The sequence below is a fragment of the Plectropomus leopardus genome, chromosome 21, assembly GCF_026936395.1.
Source record: "Plectropomus leopardus strain MGB_pleo_1.0 chromosome 21, ASM2693639v1, whole genome shotgun sequence".
Taxonomy (NCBI): domain Eukaryota; kingdom Metazoa; phylum Chordata; class Actinopteri; order Perciformes; family Serranidae; genus Plectropomus; species Plectropomus leopardus.
This window is the reverse complement of record NC_142196.1, coordinates 5,150,915-5,172,966: the sequence shown is the minus strand read 5'-3', so window position 1 is coordinate 5,172,966 and position 22,052 is coordinate 5,150,915. Positions and strand designations below refer to the sequence as shown.

The 22,052-nt window shown below is 38.7% G+C and overlaps 1 protein-coding gene across 6 annotated transcripts in view; it reads right to left on the bottom strand.

Moving 5' to 3' along the window:
- Nucleotides 1-1,959: 1,959 nt before the first annotated feature.
- Nucleotides 1,960-22,052, bottom strand: part of arhgap12b (Rho GTPase activating protein 12b) — a 75,397-nt gene continuing 55,304 nt past the window's right edge. Inside the window, exons 3-20 of one of the 6 annotated variants that reach the window (XM_088071737.1) lie at nt 20,790-21,062; nt 18,137-18,277; nt 17,868-17,948; nt 15,769-15,891; nt 13,366-13,440; nt 12,890-12,964; nt 12,424-12,485; nt 11,899-11,980; nt 11,595-11,717; nt 8,989-9,093; nt 8,788-8,886; nt 8,496-8,598; nt 7,619-7,738; nt 7,379-7,477; nt 6,322-6,399; nt 6,066-6,200; nt 5,821-5,926; nt 1,960-3,568 (exon numbers count right to left, since the gene is read on the bottom strand). In XM_088071737.1, coding sequence (XP_087927863.1) covers nt 3,394-3,568; nt 5,821-5,926; nt 6,066-6,200; nt 6,322-6,399; nt 7,379-7,477; nt 7,619-7,738; nt 8,496-8,598; nt 8,788-8,886; nt 8,989-9,093; nt 11,595-11,717; nt 11,899-11,980; nt 12,424-12,485; nt 12,890-12,964; nt 13,366-13,440; nt 15,769-15,891; nt 17,868-17,948; nt 18,137-18,277; nt 20,790-21,062 — 2,055 coding nt within the window. In that variant the 3' untranslated portion in view covers nt 1,960-3,393. The remainder of the gene's footprint in view (nt 3,569-5,820; nt 5,927-6,065; nt 6,201-6,321; nt 6,400-7,378; nt 7,478-7,618; nt 7,739-8,495; nt 8,599-8,787; nt 8,887-8,988; nt 9,094-11,594; nt 11,718-11,898; nt 11,981-12,423; nt 12,486-12,889; nt 12,965-13,365; nt 13,441-15,768; nt 15,892-17,867; nt 17,949-18,136; nt 18,278-20,789; nt 21,063-22,052) is intronic. The other 5 variants (XM_088071735.1, XM_088071736.1, XM_042510425.2 and 2 more) reach the window with 5 other exon arrangements.

The window sequence follows — 22,052 nt, the reverse complement described above, 5'->3', positions numbered from 1 at the left end:
GCACTGTTTTATAATAACAAACTAACAGCAGCTCGTCTTGGACCAGCAGCTATTTGCTCACTGAGCTCTGAATAAAAAGCAGCGGGTAAAGTACAGGGGTCTTTACCACAGAGTGGCAAAACCTCCCAACCATTTTGCTCCTTATCCAGCCACTTTGCCGACAGCCCACCTGCAAATGAAGCAGGGGGAAGCACCGAAGACCCATAAATCTTTTATGCTCCATAATGGCTTGTTCACATTACCTGCCCACACCTCAGCCTCTACGGAGCAGGCCGGGCCAGCGCAGAGCAGATCAGGCCTGGAAACCACCGTGAGCATATGGAGCACTTCAAACACTCAAAGCCTCCCCGGGCCTGAGCTGTGGTCGCACCCATGAATTATAGAAATGATCTAATTGTTTTCTCATTTGGAAATACTGGGGGCCCTCCTCTCTGAGTCTCAGGTTTTAACGGCCTGTGGTTTCCAACGGGGCACATGATTCAGTGCTGCCTACCTCCGACACATTTGTTGAATCCAAGGTGGTCCGTCCTGTCAAAACAGAGCCAGAGCGGAGGTATAAGTCAAACCTGTTGCAGTAAATTAACACGTAGGCAAGAGAGGGGAGGAGGCTCAATGTGACTTCAAAGAGGAGTGGTTGTGATCAGAGGAGGGAGGAGGGCTCATGTGGTTGTGAATACACAAGAAATCAACCTGGGGATTGGAAGAAAACTTCCGGGTCCTCAGAGAACCTGTGGAGGGCCATTACTGCAAAAAAAGGGTAAAGAAAATAGTTGAAAAGTTAGGTATGACAAAAGCAAAATACTCACAGGAAATGAATATTACAAGATAATTAATCGACATTATGAGCTGTAATAAGTCAAAATCTTGACTTTTAAGTATAATTATGACAAAAGCAAACCACTAAATCTTGTATCTTCATAAAGTCGTGTCATCTATGATCAAATGATCATGAACAAAAACATCCTATACACTATAGATAACTTCAACACACCCCAAGATAATCATCAGGTGAAATTTACATAACTTTTTTAATTAAAATAATTAAAGTCAGAATTATAAGGAAGCAGATTAGGCAAAATATTAGAAAATAAGTCAAGACAGTAATGCGATCTTACAAGCTCAACAAATATAAAGTTGCCAATTGTAATAGTGAAATACACATGGTAAATTATGAGATAACAAGTCTTATATTAGATTTTGTGAGTTTAGCCGCGATGCAGTTTTTTAGGGCAGGTTTGCACGATCAAAAATTCTCCTTTATCTGGTAACTTTGACCTAATGTGAGACTTTTTCTTTCTCTTCTTTTTTTTTTACAACAATGTTCATTTTTAATCGTTTTTCTTTTGAGGCATAATTAGACTTCCGTACAGAGGTGCTATTCTACAGATGCTAGGGAATGCTAAAGCAGCACGCACATAAGATATCCTAACACACAAACACACCTTGCAGTAAAAATAAAGGGAACTCTAAATGGAGGCTAAGCGCTGCCCGCAGCCAGCAGCTTTCCTCAGCACTTGCTCCGCCTTGTGCTTCTTAATCAAACCTGGCACCGTGGCAATTACCTAATTAGACATCAATTAATCCACACCCTTCAGGTCTGCAGCCACATTTGACCTGAGGAGTAATGACAAAAATGCCTTCAAAGAACGCAGAAATCAGATTAATGGAAGCCGCGCGGCAGAGGTTGTGCCGCATTTGAGAAATCTCTAGAAATATACTGCAGTTCATTTCATAATTAACAGGTAGGAATTTAATTGATTGAGACGTGAAAGCTTAATCACTCAATTCAATAACCAGGATATCGGTGTTGAGTAGATTAATTCAATTCAGTAATTAAAGGCGAGGGAAAGGTGAAGCTTTAGTTGATTGAAGGTTAAACAGCAGACTCACCTCTCTTTCTTTATCGTCTCCATCCGCCGCCGCCGTTAAACTCTGACAGAGAGCACACACTTTACAGTCTGAACGTTTAGTTTGTCTTTTTTATTAGACGTAGCAGTTTCACAAACAGCAGTTAGCCTGAAAATTACATTCAAAATGTGCAGCTGACCATGCGCAAACACTCCAGGTACACCTTCAAACAAAAGTAACAGTCGATCGTGTGTTTTCCACAATGTGTGTATTGTCATGTTTTCATTCAAATTTACAAAAAATCAAAGTCTTTCACTAGTTCACCATCAAAGCATACATACCTCAGTCACTATAACACATTTTAACAACTAGTTTCTGTCACTGTACATATGCTCTGAAAGGGGTTTTTAAAGGCTCTTCTTTGCATCCTAACCTCACACGCTCCCATAAATCAACCTTTGAAATGTTCTCGGTACCGTTTCCCTTCTCTGAATACTCTTTAATATTAGCTTAGGTGGAGAGAGGGTCATCAAGCCGACAGTTCAGAGACAATTCATGAAAAAACTGATAACATTGCAGTCCCCAGAAATCCACTTTTCCAGTAACACCAGGACTTGGGTGACGTTTCCTGAAAAAACCAACACTGAAGTTGATAACAGGAGCACAGACGATGACCCCCGGCAGCTTTAACGGAAACTTTACCAAAGCACGCAAGACTACACGACACAGTTTGTACAAAGTGGCAAGACGAGGATGCTTCTGCTCAGTTTTTATTCCATTTAGGTTAATTCACACACACACACACACACACACACACACACACAGACCGAGGGTTTGTCCTCCGTCATTCAAGTCACAGGACGCTCATGTCACAGGGTTAATGGTTAACACTGGCTGAAAGGGGGGGGTGGGGGCGAGTGATGGTGTTGCTAAGGTAAGCTGGGGACGCAATCTGTAACTCCAGTTCATCCAAGTGCCAAAAGACAGTCCGTTAACATAACACTGATTATTTTTTTTCCACCTGATCCAAAAACCACATAGGGCCGATACATCACAGACACAGCTCCACGACACAGAAAACCTATCCAGTTCAGATTCGGCTCATTCCCTCGGAGAGGTCATGAGGTTGCCGGTTTGGCTACTTTAATGCCGGTTGCCTTCTCCGACAAAATCCGGTCCACCAGAAAGCGAAGAGTTTTTGAAATACTGGCCACAGGGATCCAGTGTATGTGAAAACACCTGAATACTCAAAATCCACCAAACCACACCGACGTCACCACGGCATCACTCCGAAACACCGTCCATTGTCCGGCCCCGCTATTCGCAGCAGGAATGGCAACTGAAGAAGCGGGTGAAATCTGTACACCATTTTTTAAAATTATTCTCCTATAAGTGCAACACCTTTTGTAAACTGTCCTGTCAATGATTTTTTTTTTCTCCCAACTGCTTGGTCCACAGCAATGTTCAGTTCAGTCAAAGAAAAGAGGGTGAAAAGGAAGAAGAAGTCCGTGTTTGAAAAAGCCCAGCGTCCCGTTGTGAGTGCTTCTACCTGCCAAAGATGCTTTCGTACTCGAGCAGTATGAGCTCCACTATCTGGTTCTGGTACACCATGTGGACAGCGATGTTGCCCGTCTCCGTCTCGGGTCGGAGCAGCGTGGGTCCGAACACGATGGCCACGCTCTGGGTGGTCATGCGGTTGGCCTCCCCGTGGTCAATAACCCTGAGGGGGGAGATGGAAACAAAGCGCGAGATTTAAAGATTGAATGTGTCATAAATAGCTTTAGGTGAGCGTATATTTGTTTGTGCAGCTTCATCTCAAAAAACAACACACACACATCTTGAGGGCCTGAGATTGAGCCTCACGACACACACTCTGTAACACTACTCAGTGCTCCAGGCTAGAGCATAATAGCCTTTTTAAATAGAATCTACATCCTTGCATGCAGATGCACAAAACAATAACATATTCATGGAAGGGAGAAAAAAAAAGAAGATTAAATCCGCCCGCTGATATACGTAGACCTCCATACACTGAATGTCACGCTATAAATTTCCTCAAGAAACACCACTTCATAGGTACTGAATTACAGCAAACACAGCGCCATATAAATGCAAATTGGAAAGCTAGGCAAATGTCATTGTGAACATATGATATTGCCAGCGACTCCAGCGGGGTAAGAATACACGTTAAACCTCGCTGTAGTTTGTGTTTGCCCACAGGCTGATCACTCTGAGGGAAGGTAAACACGCGGAGTCAGACAGGAGTCGGTAAGATATCCACTGTGACATTTATGATCCCAGTGCTTGAGACGCACTGGGGTCGCTGTGGAGCTCAGGGGTTAATGCGGACAGGCAGGCACAGTGAGGTTCACTCACAGGCAGATCTAAATGTGTGCTGGACATATCAGAAGAATACTGTAAAACTTCAAATATAGGCCTAGTCATAATTAGATCCTCACTTTACTCTCCCGGTATGATTACAAATTTTGACAAATAAAAGGCCCTGACTCAATTAGAGGCTCGGTTGCCATGCATGTTCATTGTTACAGAAGTTTTTTGGATGTATAAAGCCGTGTTTTGGCTGGAGATAATGTCAGCTAGCTGCTTAGATCACGCATACAAGTATAAATGTTGAAACTTATGTTAGTATGGATATACTTGTTATACTTGGTAAGATTCTCCACAATTCAATCAGTCAGTTCATTTGACTAGACGAAAAAACTTCATTACTATAAAATAATATTAAAGTGTACAAGAAAATTCTTCTTCCAGTTAAGGGACTAAACAATTACTCCTTCGTATTACGTATAATAATGTAATGTAACTGTAATTATCATTACATCATCATACGTACCAAAATCCGACACCAATGTAACCATAATTATCATTACTAAGTATTTATGCTCGGAGCTGAAGGTTGTGTATTCAAAATGCTTGTTTTTGAGGTAAATACACTGTAATGATAGCTATAGTTATAGTTATTATAGTAATTTCTTACCAGGTTGCTTATTACCTATTGTCATGTTTTGGGGAAAGACATCAATTTGGTCATGGTTTAAAGGTTAAAATACTACATCTGAATGCAGCCCAGGAATAGCGATTCAGTCCAGGTTTCAAAGGGTTAAAAGCCCGTCCCATACAGACACCTGTTGAGTTCAGCAGTTTAAGCGCATTAATTGATGTTTTAGGTTGTCAGATTGTCCAGAGGATCAATACAGGAATTGCAATGATGTCTAAGGATAAGTTTATCTGTTGGATAATAAAATATATTATATAGTAACTTTCTTATTGTTGTTAAATAGTTTTCTTTACGTTCTGACCACCAGAGGTTCAAACAGCGATGTAATGTAAGCATCATTTTGTTTTTCTGAACTGCACAAACTTCCAAATCGAGGCTCTTGCATGTGAGTTCATCCTGAGTAGACCTTTTAAAAACGGTTGCATTTTTGATAACGCAGACAGGCAGATGCAGTAACAACCTGTAGTAACCAGTCACTCAACACAGTCAAAGGAAAAATAGAAACTAAATGAAATCATATTATGTACTTAGAAAACAAACTAAGGTCAAATTAAAATATACTGGCAATGTCTTTAGTTTTACTCTTTGTCAGTCTGGTTAAAAGACAACAACATGGTGGCATTAGTTCCCCAAATTTTGATTTAAGAAAAAAATACTACAACTAAATACTAAACATTTATGAACAAAAAAAAAACTAAACTGAGACAAGCAAACCCACTCTGGAAACTAACTAAAACTAAACTAAATTCAGAACAAAAATTATAAAAATGCAAAAAAAAACTAAAACTGAAGAAAAATATAAAACTATAATAACTGTGTTTTATTGTATATAATTCAAATGTATAAGTTCTGTTGGGAAGGAGTGCTTATTCATGGAAATAATATCTAAAGACATAATTGAGTAAATTAAGCACAATAACAAAAGTGTGGGCTGTTTTTTGTCCTTGTCTTACCTGCGCAGGTGTTTGAAGAGGACTTGCATTGTGTCGTGGTTGGGTTTTGGCAACTTCTTTATTAAGTCTTTGATTGAATTCACTCGCTGCTTGTAGTCGGAGCATTCTGAAGCACACAAACAGTCAGTCAGTGAATGTGCGTGGGCATAGCACCATCTAGTGGCCACATTAAGGACACAATACACTCTGAATGCTTTGTCATTGTGTATCTGAGTCCCTTTGACACAATGGATCATGTTACTCACTGATGGCTTCAACAAAGTCGTCAAAGGATCCGTATGTGAAGAGAGGCTCGGGAAGCTCCCTGAAGAACATCTTGAGAGCTCCGGTGGTGACGTGGATGTCCTCCCACTTACTGTCATTCAGATCCACCTTCTCATCTGGTGGAGGGATGAAACAGGATGGAGAGATGGAGAGAAGTGTGGAAGAGGTTAGTGTGTTTCCGACTAATGTGAACTGTAGGAGGATTTAGGCATGTTAGTGGTCAGACTGGAGTCGCACCATGATTCACAGCAAAGCGCAGCTTCTGGATCACTGCCAGGTTCCCACTCACTCTGTATAAGCCGTCAATACTGAGACCTGCAGGGGGAGGAGGAGAGGAGGAGCAGAGGAGCAGAAGCAGTGAGTGCGGATGAGAACACTGAATCCTGACATGCAGAGCTGACTGAAAACAAACAGCACCAACAAAGCTCCACTGATTTTTGCGTTTTCTTGCATCCCTTCAAGTCCTCTTAATTAAGGATGCAGCTGAACACGCTGTAAGCACTTTAGCTGTAACTATAACAGAGTATCTACAGCGATGGAAAATTACATTTAATACTTTTTTTATTGCCACTCAGGATGAAATTTGAACTGAAAAAAAAAAACATGAACAATGACCCCACTTTTTAAAAAAAAAAAAAACAGAATTAAGAGTTAATTAATTAATTAATTAATTTTGCCCAAATGTTTACTTTAACTTTAAACATTACATTTTTGGTCCAGTGAAATTGTTAGATCTGGTTAGAATTGGTAAATACCTTAATTGGTGAGTTTTAATACTGATTAAATTCTCATCATGAAGAGTTTAAGAAGAGGGATTTGGTAAATTATAATAAACAAACAAACAAATAAATAAATAGATAATAAAAGATTGTATCAATTATTTTGAGATTTTACAATGCAATGTCAGAAAAAAGAAGTTTTTTTTTGGGAAGCTTTTTACCTTTTTTTGATAGGACAGTTATAGTATGCATAGGAGAGACAGGGTGTATGACAGCAAAGGGCTGAGGGTGAAATCAAACCTGTGCCCACTGCTACAAAGACATAGCCTTTGTACTTGGGGTGCACGCTCTACCACCTGAGATACTGGGCGCCCTGTATCTTTTTAAGACTTCTGCAAGGCTGATTTAATACAGTTTAACTGTATAAGGCCGTCAGAAGTGCTACAAAGCAATAGCAGGGTAGGCAGAGGAATATGAATTTTTTTTCACAGGTTATCTGTCTCATTGGGTGACGTGTAAATTGTTATTTGCTTCTTTTGTTTTGCATGCACAGATTTCTGAAGTGTTGCTGCTACCTGTGTTCTCCACATGTTCGATGCACATTGTGACAAAGTTTGGAACTGATGTGTTCTCCCGCTGGCACAGGCTGGTCAGACTGCAGCCGAACACCTGATCTGTGAATCACAAGACACACAGTCATTTCTAACTGTCATCTGTCCTGACAGACACGCTGTCTGCTGATACAGACTCAATCAGCGGCACATTATCACACACGGGAAATGCTCAACAGTGAGAACTGTATTCTCTCTGAATACCTTTGATGTATCCTTTGTCTCGGACGGCTTGATAGGTGGGTCGACGTGTCAGGAATTTCTTGAGCTTCAACCTGGTTTTCTTCTGGTCTGATGCGTCCATACTCACAGAGTTCTTCATCGCTGAGGAAGACAGGGAGGATTTGAGTATATTTCTTTAATCCTCAGGGTCTGCTTTAATATTATACACACACACACACACACACACACACACACACACAGAGCTCAAAATGCCCTTTTTTTAAAATCAAGCTTTAAAAACTATTACACATTAATATCATTTTCTATTTTCATTAAGTGAATGTTATAATCAATTTCAGTCCTAATCAGAAATATCAAATAATTTTCAGAATTTTAACCCTTTAAATGTCAAGTTTTTGTCATGATGCCTCTATGTTATTGGTTGAAAAAATACAAAAAATGAATAATGTTCAATATACTACATACTACAAGTAGATTTCTTTTGTCAATGATTTTCAGCGACATTTAAACAGCATGTATTTTCTCCATATGCCAAATATGGTAAAAAATTACATAATCAGGTGTAAAATAGTAAAAACTACAAATTCCAAAGCAAAAGTCCAGAATGACACCCAGAAATAATACAAGGCATTTTTTTTTCACTTTGATGGCTGTGGGATTAAAAATGTCAGTTTGAATGGGTTTCAATGGCACATTTTTTCACTTAACAGTATGAATGTTATTATTTTGTTTCCACAATGTATTTTAGACTTATTGTAGGAGCTGGAAATTCCAGGATCAAACAAATCTTGCCCACATTTACACCATATGCATGAAAAGCGTATGAAATGTGCCAAACAGTCCTTTAGGGTTAACACAATAACACATGTGCAGCATTTTTCAGGGACATCTGTCTCACCTCTGTTCTTCTTAGAGTCCCGGTGGTCTTTCTCCTTGTCCTGTTTCTCAGATCCTGGAGACTCAGGCATGTCCTCCTCAATGGCCTCATCTGACTCCCAGGCCTGGACAGGAAGAGACATGTACGCTTAGATACATTCAGATCAGGTCAGTTCGGACTAATTTTAATGTGAGGTCCATGCACTCCAATCGAGCAGCAGCAGGACTGAAGACATGAAACTGAGGGAGATAAAAGCATCTACACCAGAGTAAAACTTAGACCTAGATTTTTCTAATGACAGATGTTTCCTCACATGTGTGTTGATGGTCTCAGTGAGGGCCCGGTACCAGTCATTGATGACGCTGTCGATCTCTGACTGGATCAGCAGCTCAGTCCCTTGACGGGTCTTCAGCTGAGGGAGGAGATATCAACATTACTTTTGGCCACATTAAAATGTATAAAGCGCAGGTTGACCTGCAGTGAAACTCCACAGCAGATCCGCGGTGCTCGATACCTCAATGACATGTTTCTTGCTCGACTTGTCCTTGGAGGCCCAATCCACCGACCCCCCTCGCAGATCGACTGTGAACTCCGGCTTCGACTGGTTGCTCCCAAACTTCTGGAATCAAGGAAACAGTGTGAAAATCCACGTCTGACACAAAGATGATACAACAAAAACATCTTGTTGACTTTTCTTTTCATGTCAAAAAAAAATTGGGATTTAAATTCCTGGCCAACATCCTTAGTGTTTATAAAACGCAGGTGTTACATTCTTAACCCTTTGAAACCTGAACAAATTGGCTTGATGTCTTTCAAAAATACAGTAAAAAGGATTTTAGCAATGTAAGAATTACCCCGCAATTAAACAAACTAAAAAACATAAAAAGTAGACAAAAAAGACAATTACCTAAAATTAAAAAAAGAAACAATCACAGAAATTACCTAAAAAAGTGTTTTAAAATGATAATTCTGTAAAATAATTTTTAAATATAATTATGACAATATATAGTTTTTTTCCTGGCTTTACTGAAAATAATTTTCCAAACCTACTCATTTCTTTCAATTTGCAATAAAGTTCTTATCAAGTTGCCTCTTTTCCATGATTTCAAAAGCAACAAAACTTATTTGCTCAGATTTTAAAGGCTGAAATACTTGTGAAGGCATCTGAACACGGTGTGAGAAAAGTGATGTCGATCCAGGTTTCAAAGGGTTAAACATAGTGAATCTCATTTGGGAACTCTCCATAAATACACACACATCTTTAGTACTGTGATTCAAGAAAAGCAAACAGTTAGTTGTTATTTGTATCATGTGCATATGTTGATTTTTGGTTAGATTTAAGCAGACAGTTGGCCAAGGGTCAATATCAGTAAGCGTCTGTCTAGTTTTGTCAGCGTGGCCTGACTCTCTGGCAGTATTTGGGCCTTGTTGGTGGTTTTTCAGCACTGGAGCCCATCAGTGAGTGAAATCACTCTGATTGCCAGCTCAGCTCGGTGCATGAAAAGAGAAATGGGAGTGAGGAAAGCAAACAAACAACTAAAGTCGGGAACACGTGAGGATGAAACAAACTAAGTTCATTTTTTTGCTTTTTGGCAAAAACTGTTCATATAATTGTCTTTCCCCATAAGGCTGATGTGTTAACTAGCATCTTGAATCCTTCCTGTTAGTCTTTCACTTTCCTTTTTGTATAATGAATACAGACGACCGCCGTCTGCTGGTATGGAGAGTTATTTCCTGTGGCTGGTTGTTTGCTGTAGTCTTTGTGGTGTGTTCAGGTGCATCTTTTTGGCTGTGACACAGATGATAGGAAGTAACGCAGCAATAAGTCTTGGTCACTGCTGGTTTTTTGATGTTGTTTGGGTGTCTGGGCCTTAATGTCACATTCAAGCGGCACGCTAAACAGTGCAAATGTTTGTGATACACATTGAAATCCTTATAAAGATAAAAGATTATCGTGACATTTCTGCATGTGTTTCAGCCCGTTATTATTATCTAATGTCATCAAAAGTGCAACCACCTAAAAGGAATCTAAATAGACATGTTTTGAGTCTGACACTGGTAAACAGCCTTACTTTTGTCCAAACTATGAACAGCAGCAAGCTGATTTGTTTGCTTTCTCGCATTTTTAATGTATTATAGTCATTCTGCTGATATATATATATATATATATATATATATATATATATATATATATATATATATATGTATGTATATATGTATGTATGTATGTGTGTATATATATATATATATATATATATATATATATATATATATATATATATATATATATATATATATACATATATACATATATACATACATACATATATATATATATATAAAAATAGTAAATTCAGGACCACAATGTCAATTTTTCCTTGTGGAATCCACACGTGGTATCGACTATCAATATTTTTGAAGGTATTGGTGTCAAAGTTAGAAATTCCAATGTCATTACAACACTCCTGCCATCTCTCGACTACTAGGTATCTAAAAAAAAACAAAAAAAAAAACATACAAAACACAGAGATTTTATGTTTTACATGTTTTGGGGTTTTTTTCCACATATATTTTATTAAACCTGGATTAACTGATTTGTTTTGAACTTGGGGGAGCCAAAACAAGCTGGGAGCACAACACTGACGTATATTATCAATTTATAAAGTTGCCATGGCGAACATGTTAGCCAGCTGTTGCCTTTATTTACACATCAAGCAGACACAGAGTGAAATTAGCATGCATTTGGTGTCTTGTATATAAATGAAAGTCCATTATACACACTCCTTTTAGTTCTCCTAAGACTATAAAATGCTCTAATAAACTCACTGTAGCAGCTAGTCTGTAACTTTATCTGCAGTTTGCTGCTGAGGAGGAAGTGCACAGTGTGCTTATCAGAGGTTTCTGGCTGAAAACAGCTGCCTGCTGGACTGTTAAGGCTCCACTGTTTAAGTAAAACTATTGATTAGAGCAGCTTGCTTTTTTTACATTAGGATCAGCTAAATAAAGCTGTGCACACACACACACCCACAAACACCAGTGTCACAGTCAGCCTTAGCAGGAGTGAATGAAAGAATGAAAGACAGGCGGGAGCAGCAACACGTGCAGAGAGAGGGGACATACAGCGGCAGCCTGCACAGGCCTACAGTTCACATAGGAGACAGCAGGGCGGGGCTTGACTGAGCGCTTCCAGTTGCTAAGGAGAGTGAGGAGCAGCTCTGGGATGGAGCCGCTGCGGTAGTAAGACTTGAGGAAGGAGGAGAGGAACAGAAACAATAAACAGAGAGTGACAAACTTCAGAGCACAGGTGGCAATGAAGACAGGCGACTACGCAGAAATGAGGAAGAGAGAAGTAACACAGAGATGAATGGAATGCTGGAAAAGCTTAACAGAAACGGGAACATGTCGGGGATGATGGGATACATACCCAGCTGGTGCTGCCCCCCTGACCCTTCGCAAAGAGCAGAGAGGAACCCTGCAGCACCGTCCACGAGGACGTCCAGTTCTTCCTGTGCATTAAAATCAACAAAGGTTAGTGCTTTAACATTTAAGACATCTCTCCAGGATTCCCACATTTTCACACTTTTATTCCATTGAAGGAAACAGACAGTTTCAAATCAAACCAGTTATTTGCTACATGACATTCCAAGATCTGTCTTGTGTCATCTTTTTTGTATCTCTTTATATCATGTGCTATTGTGTGTATTGTTTGTCTTGTGTGTGTCTTTTATTTTACTCCTCTTCTCCCATTATCATGTCATTGTGCTGTGTGTTTGTTCTGACCTGACGAGGGACTGCAGATGTGAATTACCTCTGAGCTATAATCTGGTGCATCTAATGGTAACGTTTATGTTTTAAGCTGTACATGGTCCCTTTTTAAAAAAATAAAATAAAATAGAATAAAAAAATGTGAAATAGGAAGTTTCATTTTTTGAGCCCTTAGATTCCTTACCTGACTTTCTTCCCATTCTCTGTGATTTTGGTGACGTTGAGCACTCCACACTTCTCTGAGGGCTGTCAAGACAAAGAAACAGATAAGAACCTGCTAGATCACATGCATGAAAATACACGAGTATCCACACACATGTACACACACACACACACACACACATCAACGCTGAAGCTTGAGAAGCAAATGAAGTGGCTGTGCTGCTTCGTGTCATGTCCAAATATCACCAGCAGAGGGCGCCCTTACACCGCTGCAAACTGCCACAATTGCTGCATATTTGGTGGTAGAAAATATTTTGACGTGTTGTTAGATGAGGTGCAGTTAGATGTGGGGTGTGGCACGCAGCAGATGAGAGGAACTGAATGCGATGCATGCTGGGAGAGTTTAGAAGATGATAAGAAAGATGTATCTGGATGCAGGTGATAGGATGGTGAGCGTGTTGCGATGCGGTGCAAGCTGGGATACTAACGGTTGAGGGGTGCTTAGGAGATGAGGGGCAGGAGTCAGAGTCTGGAGAGCTCTGCTTGGGCGCCGGAGCACACTCCTACCAAACAAGAGGCACAACATGAGTCGCTAATAACTAGCAGCTAACTAGGAGACACATGGAGAGAGTCAGTCGGACGTTAGTGAGGAGAAGAAAATGGATCAGGAGCCTGGAGAGGAATCACAAGATCGTGTAGGATGTTAGGTCATCAGAAGATAAGAGTGAAGGGGAGGAAAGTTAGGATTTAGGTTGCAAACAACATGCGTCTGAGGAAAGTTAATTCAAAGTAAGAGATTTCATTCTTAAGTGCTGCTTCAATTCTGTTGATCTAATTTGTGATATGGATGATTTAGAAATCTTTGTAACAGTACATTCTACAGGACGCAGTGGCAGTGAATCAAATCGGATCATCTGTTGATTAGAGGATGGGCCAGAGAGGAGAGGCTCTGTGGGATACCAACTTTATCACGGAAAAGAGAGAGACGATATCTCCTCTTGTGTGAGTCGGACGTGAACCGCCAGAGTTTGAAAGAGAACTGAAATGAAACCGCCACAGAGTCAGCCTCCAATAAATTCTCCTCACTCTTACAACTTGGTGTCAGGTTTAAAAGTCCTAAATAAAGGTACCATTTACGTAACAGAGGTAATTCACTTTTCTTTTTTCTTTTTTTTTTGCGTATCAGATTCACTGCATACATCAATTTTATACAGCTAAAAAAGATGACATACTTGAAGCACTTCAAATAAAAAGTATTTCTCTTCAATTAAATATGATTGTAAGGTGACATGTTTTTCAAGGATTATTTCTTCATGGTCAAGAATCGACCATGTGTGACAGTGCACACTAGTATGGAAACACAAAATGTGGGAAAATTTAATAATAAAACAAAATCTGAAACTATAAATTTCAGGGGCACTACACTGATCTTACACATTAGTGGTAACAGTTGCGTAACTTCTCAAGCTTATGTCAACTTGGGCTTAGTCACTAAAATGTTTTGACAGAGAGAAACCTGCAGTATAAACTGAGCGCACAGCATTTGAAAGAAGTGGGTATTTATGACACAGTATGAAAAATTAGATAAATATTCATCTGTGAGAAAAAATGAATAAATTGTGCTCTGGAGATCCATAATCCGACACGAATAAACAGAACAGAGCATTAAACACACGGAGATATTTTGATCAGATTACAGGGAATGAGCTAAAAATATGAATGTGGAGGCTTATGCACACCTTCTAAAACTTGTGAAGAGGTGCATTGGAGGAAATTTTCCATAAATGACAAAAAGAGAATTCCTGCAAACTGTCACGTTACTTGCAATTATCTTTATTATAAAGTGAACAATGTTTTGATCGTCAGACTTTCATCAGATTGAATAAATCATTACATTTTTATTCAACCTGATGAAGGTCCGACAACCAAAAATTTGTTTACTTAGCGCTAATACTAAAGTTTATAGTAAGTAACAGGAAAGTGTACAGGAATTCTCTTTTTCTCATCAATTTAAAGGAGAACACAACCTAAATGGACATTTCAAATATGTTATTGGCAAAGGAAACCAATATTATTCATGAGCTACTGTCTCTCAAAGCCAGAAATAGTGTTGCTCCATAAACAATGAATGTGAGCCTGATTTTTTGGAGGAACAAAATGGTTGTTTACTTTTTTATACCCAAATGAGTTTTTATTTTATTGTAGCATTCTAAACTCTGATACAGAAAATGTATCCATACGGACCGAATCACAATGTTTTCAATAACTGCCAGGCAGAAAATCTGTCTGATGTATATAAAATAAAACAGCGGTGAGCAAAAAATTGCTTCGATTGGTTACTTTTCCACCACCTAAAAAGAGGATATTTAAAATATTTTCACTGCTTAACCTTGCCATCAGGCAGCCCTTTGCAACACGGTACTGAAGCTGTTATCTCAAAGCCACCAGACTCCGCTGACAAAAACGGTCCCTTTACTGCCTTGATCAGTTAGTGCACAAGGTAAAGCAGTGAAAATATTCCAAATATAGTTTATTTCAGGAAAACTGTCAGTAAAAAAACACAAGCATATGCATAAAAAAGTTTACTTCTTTTATGCAATCAGCATAGTGAAATCTGTATTTGTATTTATCACAGTCCCTGTAAAGGAAATAACATATGCTTATATTAGTTTTAAAAAAAAATTATATAAGTGCTTGCAGAAATCTTTAGGTTTTACAAAATGAAACATGGACAGTATACCCTCAGATATCACGGTGTTCAGATATGGAATGATAAAGTACACATTATCAAGAGCTCATCATCTTTAGAAAAAATTTAAAAGGAAATTATCATTACATTAAATTCATGATATTTAATTTCTATATACACATATATATATATATATATATTCCATTCAGGTTGGATTTTTTGCCGTTTTGAAATTATGCACAAATTAACTAAACAAAACAAATCAAGAAATAAATAAAAAAACTGCATATATTAAAAATCGTCACAGTGTTTTTGTTAGATTAAATGCAATATCAAAGACTTAAGCGTATTTTCTTACATATACTAATAACATTAACAACAACATGTAGCTTTAAAACACGTGCATGTAAACCTGGTTTTCACTTGAATAATATACGTTTCTTTGTCCAGATTCCAAAATAAAGAGACAGAGTAAGCCATAGTAAGCCTGTTCCTGTGCTGAGCTGAAAGCGTCATTAGTACTCGGGGATTAAACTCACTGCCAATAAGACAGAAAGAGCAGACAGAGAGCCTGCCAGAAAACCTGCAGCAACAACAAAAACCTGTTTCTGCACCACTCAGACACAACAGTCTGTGTACGCTCACATTTCCAACCCTGCCGTCTCCACTGTGTCTTACCTTGTCGTTGAGGTCTAAGACGTAGGTGCTGTGTCTCCACTTGGTGAGGACGATGGGATCCTGCTGCTTCCTCTCCAGACTGCGGCTCTTGGGAACCTCACCGGACTGAGGGGAGATATTGTACTGCAGAGAAACAGAAGAGAATAAAGTTCAGACATCGCAGAGTCCTTCTAACACACCCTTCGGCGTCCTCCCTCTCACCTACCTCTCCTTTTACTGTCCACAGCACCATTGGACAGAGGGACTTCTCTTACAGCGTAACCATTGTCTTCAACAGTCCCCTGAATGAATCCATGTCCGCACGACAGTCCATTCACTGACAGAGTGGACGGCTCATTCTGATCAGCTCTCCAGATTAGCAGGTAAAGAGACACAAATAGTTCCTCACCTGGAGTTCAACTCAAATTTGGCTCCCGTGTCAGCTCAGACACTCATCCACTTACATTAACAGGACCAGACTTAAAGATACGTGCCGGGACGAGTCACACAAAAGTGTGTTACTGGGTAGTGGTATTAGGTGATGTAATGTGAGAAGATTTCCCATTTTAAAGAAGAAGGAGATTACTGTAGATGATGGATCGAAGAGGGAAGACAGCTAATTCAGTTCAGAGGATAATTATGCTGGAAACCACATTAAATGATATCAAGGCTAAAATATCAAAGTCAACTGCAATATTATACAAAGTCAAGGGCCTCCTGAAACAGACTTCATTATACGCCCTGTGTGTCCAGGCTTAAAACTACAGGTGACTGTGCCTTTGCAATCAGCGCCCCTCGGCTTTGGAACGACCTGCCCGAGGAGATAAGGCTGGCACGATCAGACTTCTTTTTAATCACTTCTTAAACCCCATTTTATTTATGATGTCTATCTTAATTCATCTATTTTAGTGTGATTTTTTCTTTTAATGTATTCTTTTATTCTGTCTTGATTGTGTTTAATTCTATAATTAGTACTATTATTTCTGTGTTTACTGCTATTATTCTTTGAATTGTATCTAATCTTATTGGTATGGGTTGTTATTGTTTTTTTTTTGTAATGTGTTTGTCTCTTGTTTAATTCTACTTTAATTGTTGTCTGGCTTTAATTCCGCATTATTGTTTGGCTCTTATAGTTATGTTGCCTCTGCAAGAAACCCTTCTTGTTTCTGCTTTGCCTTGTTTGTCAAAGCACTTTGTAAACTCTGTTTTTAAAGGTGCTATATAATTAAAGTTATTATTATGATACTGTCCCTTTGTACTCCCATATATAACTTACTGTATGGGGAAATACATATAAAACAACCACAAATCCAATCTTCATCCTTCAAAAAAAAAAATTAAAAGAGCTATAAGAACAGTAAACAAAAGCACTTACAGAGAACCAACAAACCAACTCTTTTTTAAAAGCACTCAAATTCAGAGATCTGGAGATATCCAAAAGCTGTTTCAAATGAGAGAAAGTTTACATGATTTGAAAAGAATTTCTATGTTCAAAAAAACAATTAGGGTGGACTAATGCAAAAAAATCATTGTAATATATTATTCTAAGGACAGAGGGATGGCGTATACTGTAAAGCCCTCTGAGGCAAATTGTGATTTGTGATAATGTGCTTTATAAGTAAAACTGACTTGACTTAATTGACTAATACAGCCAAAGGTGTTAATTCATGGAACAGCTTTAGCGTGGAAATGAAAATATGTATTAAATACATTTAAACCTGTTTTTAAAAATGACATATTGAAGGGATATGAGCTAACAGAGCAGAGAGGGAAACAGGCAGTCAGATCTGATACAAGACAGGTGGGCTGCTTTTGATACTGGGACTTTGTTTTCTGTATGGATGCGCTTATTTGTTCTGTGATGTGAGTGTGTATTTTTTCTTCATTTAAACCGATCTGCTTATTCTTTTGTTTGACTAGATCAAGGTGTGTATGGTGATTTTGTTTTTTTTAATTTAAAAGGGTTAGGATTGGATTAGTATTCACTTCCTCCTACTCCTTTTCGGACACAAAATACTAATGTTTACTGAAAATGTCTGATGGGCATTCTGGTGTTGTTTTTCTTGCTTATATTTTCTTTTGTTTTCCTATTTTATTGAGCATGTTCAAAAAAATCTCACCTTGGGCAGTTCCCATTCTGATCTGGATCCATCAGCGCTGTAGTAGTAGGGCCGTCCTTGTTCATCCACATGTTTTATCCACTGTGAACACAAACACTCATTAGTATCACAGCCATGGGAATACGAGCATACTTGACGCAGTTAGAATTTGCAGGGAAGATTCTATCAATTTAAACAATCAAATTAAAACATCCTCTGAACTATCAAATGCATGTCCCTGGACAGCTGCAATCAGTCTGTAAACTGGCTGGTTAATCAACAGGCCGCACCTTCTCCTGTGTATATTCAGAGACGTAGAGAGTGTGTCCGTGTTCATCCAGCTCCTCAGACCAGCCTCGAGGAGGAGACCCGTACTGGCTGTCGGACTGGCTGGAGTGAGTGCTGTGACAGTTTTCCTCTGAGGACAGCGGCTGTGGAGGACAAAGAAAAACAGACACAGGTCTTAGTGATATTAATGATGTGGTCCATCAGCGGACAAATGGACCTGCATCAACCCCATTTTCTATGCTGCATTCAGACACCTTTCACAAGCTTTAAACCTCTGAAACCTGAGAATATTGGTGCAATATTTTTCAAAAACATGGAAAAGAATATAACGAAGAACTGCAAAAAAAATTAGTAAAAGGTAACATGATGAAATCATATGAAAATTAGCTGGGGAGGATTTTTTTTATACATAAATGATCAATAAAAATGTCCAGAAAACTAAATTTATGATTCTCTTACTTACATTTATAAAATGATGCTGCTGATTTTTTTTAAATAGTTAAAATTTATTTAACTTGTTTTTAACATTTTTATAGTATTATTATTTTTTTTGTTGTTGTTGCTTATTTTCAGGTAATTTTTCTCGTAATACTTCTTTTTTTACCAGTGTCTTGCTTTTTTGTTAAGGTGCTCCTTGCCCTCTTCCCATGTTTTAATTAAGCCAAATTCCTCAGGTTTCTAGGGGTTAAACTTATTTTTTAGCTTAGCGGTGACATTACAAGACTGCAAACAGTTAGCTTGGTTCTGTGAAATTGTTGTTTTTACACTTCAGTGTTTATGCCGATTAAAAAAACAACATAAAGTGAGCTTCGGAGGGGCTGGTAGGATCATTGTTTTACAGAGACAGGCTATGTGTTTGTTTGTGGTTTCAGTCTTACCAAGCTGAGCTAACCAGCTGCTGGCTGGCTTCATATTTACTGTACTGTAAAGTCATGAAAGTAATATAATGTTCTCATCCAATGTACTTCAAGAAAGTAAACAATACCTACCACATACCAAGTCTGACATCCTCTCACATCTAAAGACAGTGTGAGTTCAATGTGAGTGCAGGGTTGCTATTTGCAAGGCAACACCTAGATTTCCTTTGAGATTATTTCCCATCCTGCCCCTGGTGGAAAATATTACAGCAGAACACTGTATTGTAACAAGATGATTGATATTATCTACTTCACCTTTTAGTGATTTTAATGTTTTTGCTGGTTGGTGAGTAATTACTCATCTTTGTTCTCCTGAACTTTATACTGCAACAAACCAAACCACCACATGGGGGCAGTGTTCGATAGTTAGGCAGGAAACCTCAAGCTGACGGACAGGAAACCATGATTTCCTCATATCAAAGGCACTTGTTACCTTCAGTTACACCATTTTCAAAAATCCTTTGAGGTGCACCACATCTTCAGTGCAGCCAGTTTATTTCAGAGTGACTGTCAAAGAGCCATTTATAGACTGTATGTGTCCTCTGCCACTGTGACGTCAGCTCAGACCTTTCCTCACATACGAATACTTGAACTCTGTACTTCTTATGATCACATCTAATGTTCCTGTGGGTCAAAAGGAGGGATTTTATTGCAATGCTGTGTTATTTCAAGTCCAATTAGAATCTTTTAAATAGAAGTCTCACTATTACATGACTTTTTACAGCATATACCGTATAACTTCAGTTAATAGCCTGGAGTATTATTTGTTTAAATCACTGACCTCAACAGGCTTATATATGGGACTGGCTTTTAATTTCTTTCACACAAAAACTGTTGCTCAGCAAAGATGGGAAATGCAATCAAATGATTTATTTAACCCTTTGAAATCCAGGCAAATTGGCTTTATTTTATTCAAATACATAGGGAGAAGGTACTGCGCAATGGATCTGTCTATGTCATGTTTATCTTTCTATATTTTTTTATATTTCTGTATTTGTTATTCTTTATTTTAAGGCACAGACAAGAATGTAGCAAATCTCATCTCAATGCATGTTGTGCAATGATAATAAAAGCTCCTTATTCTTATTCTTAAAAGAAGAAATTACCAAGAGATTAGCAAGAAATATGTGAAAAGTCCAAGAAAATCACCTGAACATTTGTTAAAAAGCTTAAAAAAAAGGAGAAAGGAGAAAAAAAAGGGAAAAAAAGTGAGGAAATGACCTGAAAAAAACGTAAAATCATAATAATTCCCTAAAATAATTCTAAAAATATAATTATGATAATAATGAATATAGTTAACTGGACATTTTTCCTTTGCTTTCTAAAAAAAGTCTTCTACATCTTCTAATCTCTTTTTTCTTTTAGTCTCTTGTTTAACTCTGCCATTAATACCTTCTTCTTTAGTGCTCACAATGTCAGTAAAATAACCTGAATGATTCAATTGTTGAAAATCTTACCAAGCTAATATTGTCCATATTGACACAAGTTTATAAATTTATATTTGTGTGATCTATGCATCTAACTAATGTTATCTCTAGCAGGTAATCAACAACCCCATTTTATAAACCCAAAGAGCTTCTATAAAAATGACCTGCATAGCAACCAGACTGTGCCTCTAATAGAGACAGGCCTTTATTTGTCAAAATGTGTTGCCACACTGGGCTGGAAAAAGGAACTGGGCTGTTATTTGAAGTTTTTCAGTATAAAATGTGAGATGAAGAAATGAAGAACACCTCACCTCACTCTCCGCCGTGCCCTGGCTGTCTCCTCGGACGCTGCTGGTGCTGCCGCTGGCGTCTCTAGTGCGCGGTGGCTTCCAGGTGCGCTCCCCAGTGGCGCGGTTGTAGTAGAAGTGCCTACCGCTCAGGTCTTTGTGGGTCTCCCAGTCGCCCAGGATGTGGAGAGGGGAGCTGGAGGGGACGGGCGGCAGGCTGGACTGAGAGATCTTCAGCTCCTGGAGGTTGGTGTAGACCGGCGAGTCAGACCGGCCCTGACCTGTAGGTGATGTCGTCTGGAGGAGAAAAGGAGAGATGAGGTCAGATCATGTGCACTTCTATACAACTTTCCATGGTTTTATTTAAGATCTGAACATTCTTCTTTTTCATGTTTTCAAACTGATGTTCTCAAACTTCTCCGGAGACTTTATGAGTGTCCTCTGAAAATTCAATGATATTCCAGGAATTCCATAACCAGAAAGAGCCCTGAAATCTCTCCAAAGTCTGCTTAGACCTAAGTATCTGCAGGAATGTTGGTCCTGTCCAACACAGAAACCAGCAGCCGTCACATCCTGAGCTGGATCACAGAATGTAGCAAGCTGAGCTGTTTGTTGCTGCAGAGTTAAAATCACACACCTGCACATTTGGCTGCAGACCTGCTGTACGTAAACTTCTCTTTCTGAGGGCATGCATGTGACGCAGTGACAGTCTGCACGGCAGGATGCAGCTGCTGATCAAATCACACACCACATGTGGTTCGCAGATACTTTAAAACCATATCAGTCTGATTCTAATCAGCCCCTCAAAACGGATTCTGCACAGTTACATAATCATTTATCTTTCTACCTAGAGACCAGAAGCAAACGTTACGGACATTAAAGACTACTGATATCAGCATGCAAGCTTTAGGTACACAACAGCTTAAAATATACAAGTTACAAAGTGATTTACAGGAAGGGGAAAGACAACTAAGAAGACAGAAGAGTCAAGGAAGATGAAATATGAGAAGAAGCAAATAAGGTGCACAGTACATTAAATAAAAGGTGTAAAACTAGTCAAAGTCAGGAAAATCACATGGATTTTTTGATGCTTTTTAATTACAGTCACAGATTTAGGTGTTTTGAAACTTTGCAGGAGTCTTGTTTGTGATCACCTTTAATTCTTCAATCTTTTGATGAAATTAGACGTGTACGTCAAGAGCAAAACTTTGAAATCAATCCTATAAGTGACAAGGAACCTGTGGAGAGAAGCTAAAACTGGAGTGATGTGAGATCTACACCTAGCTT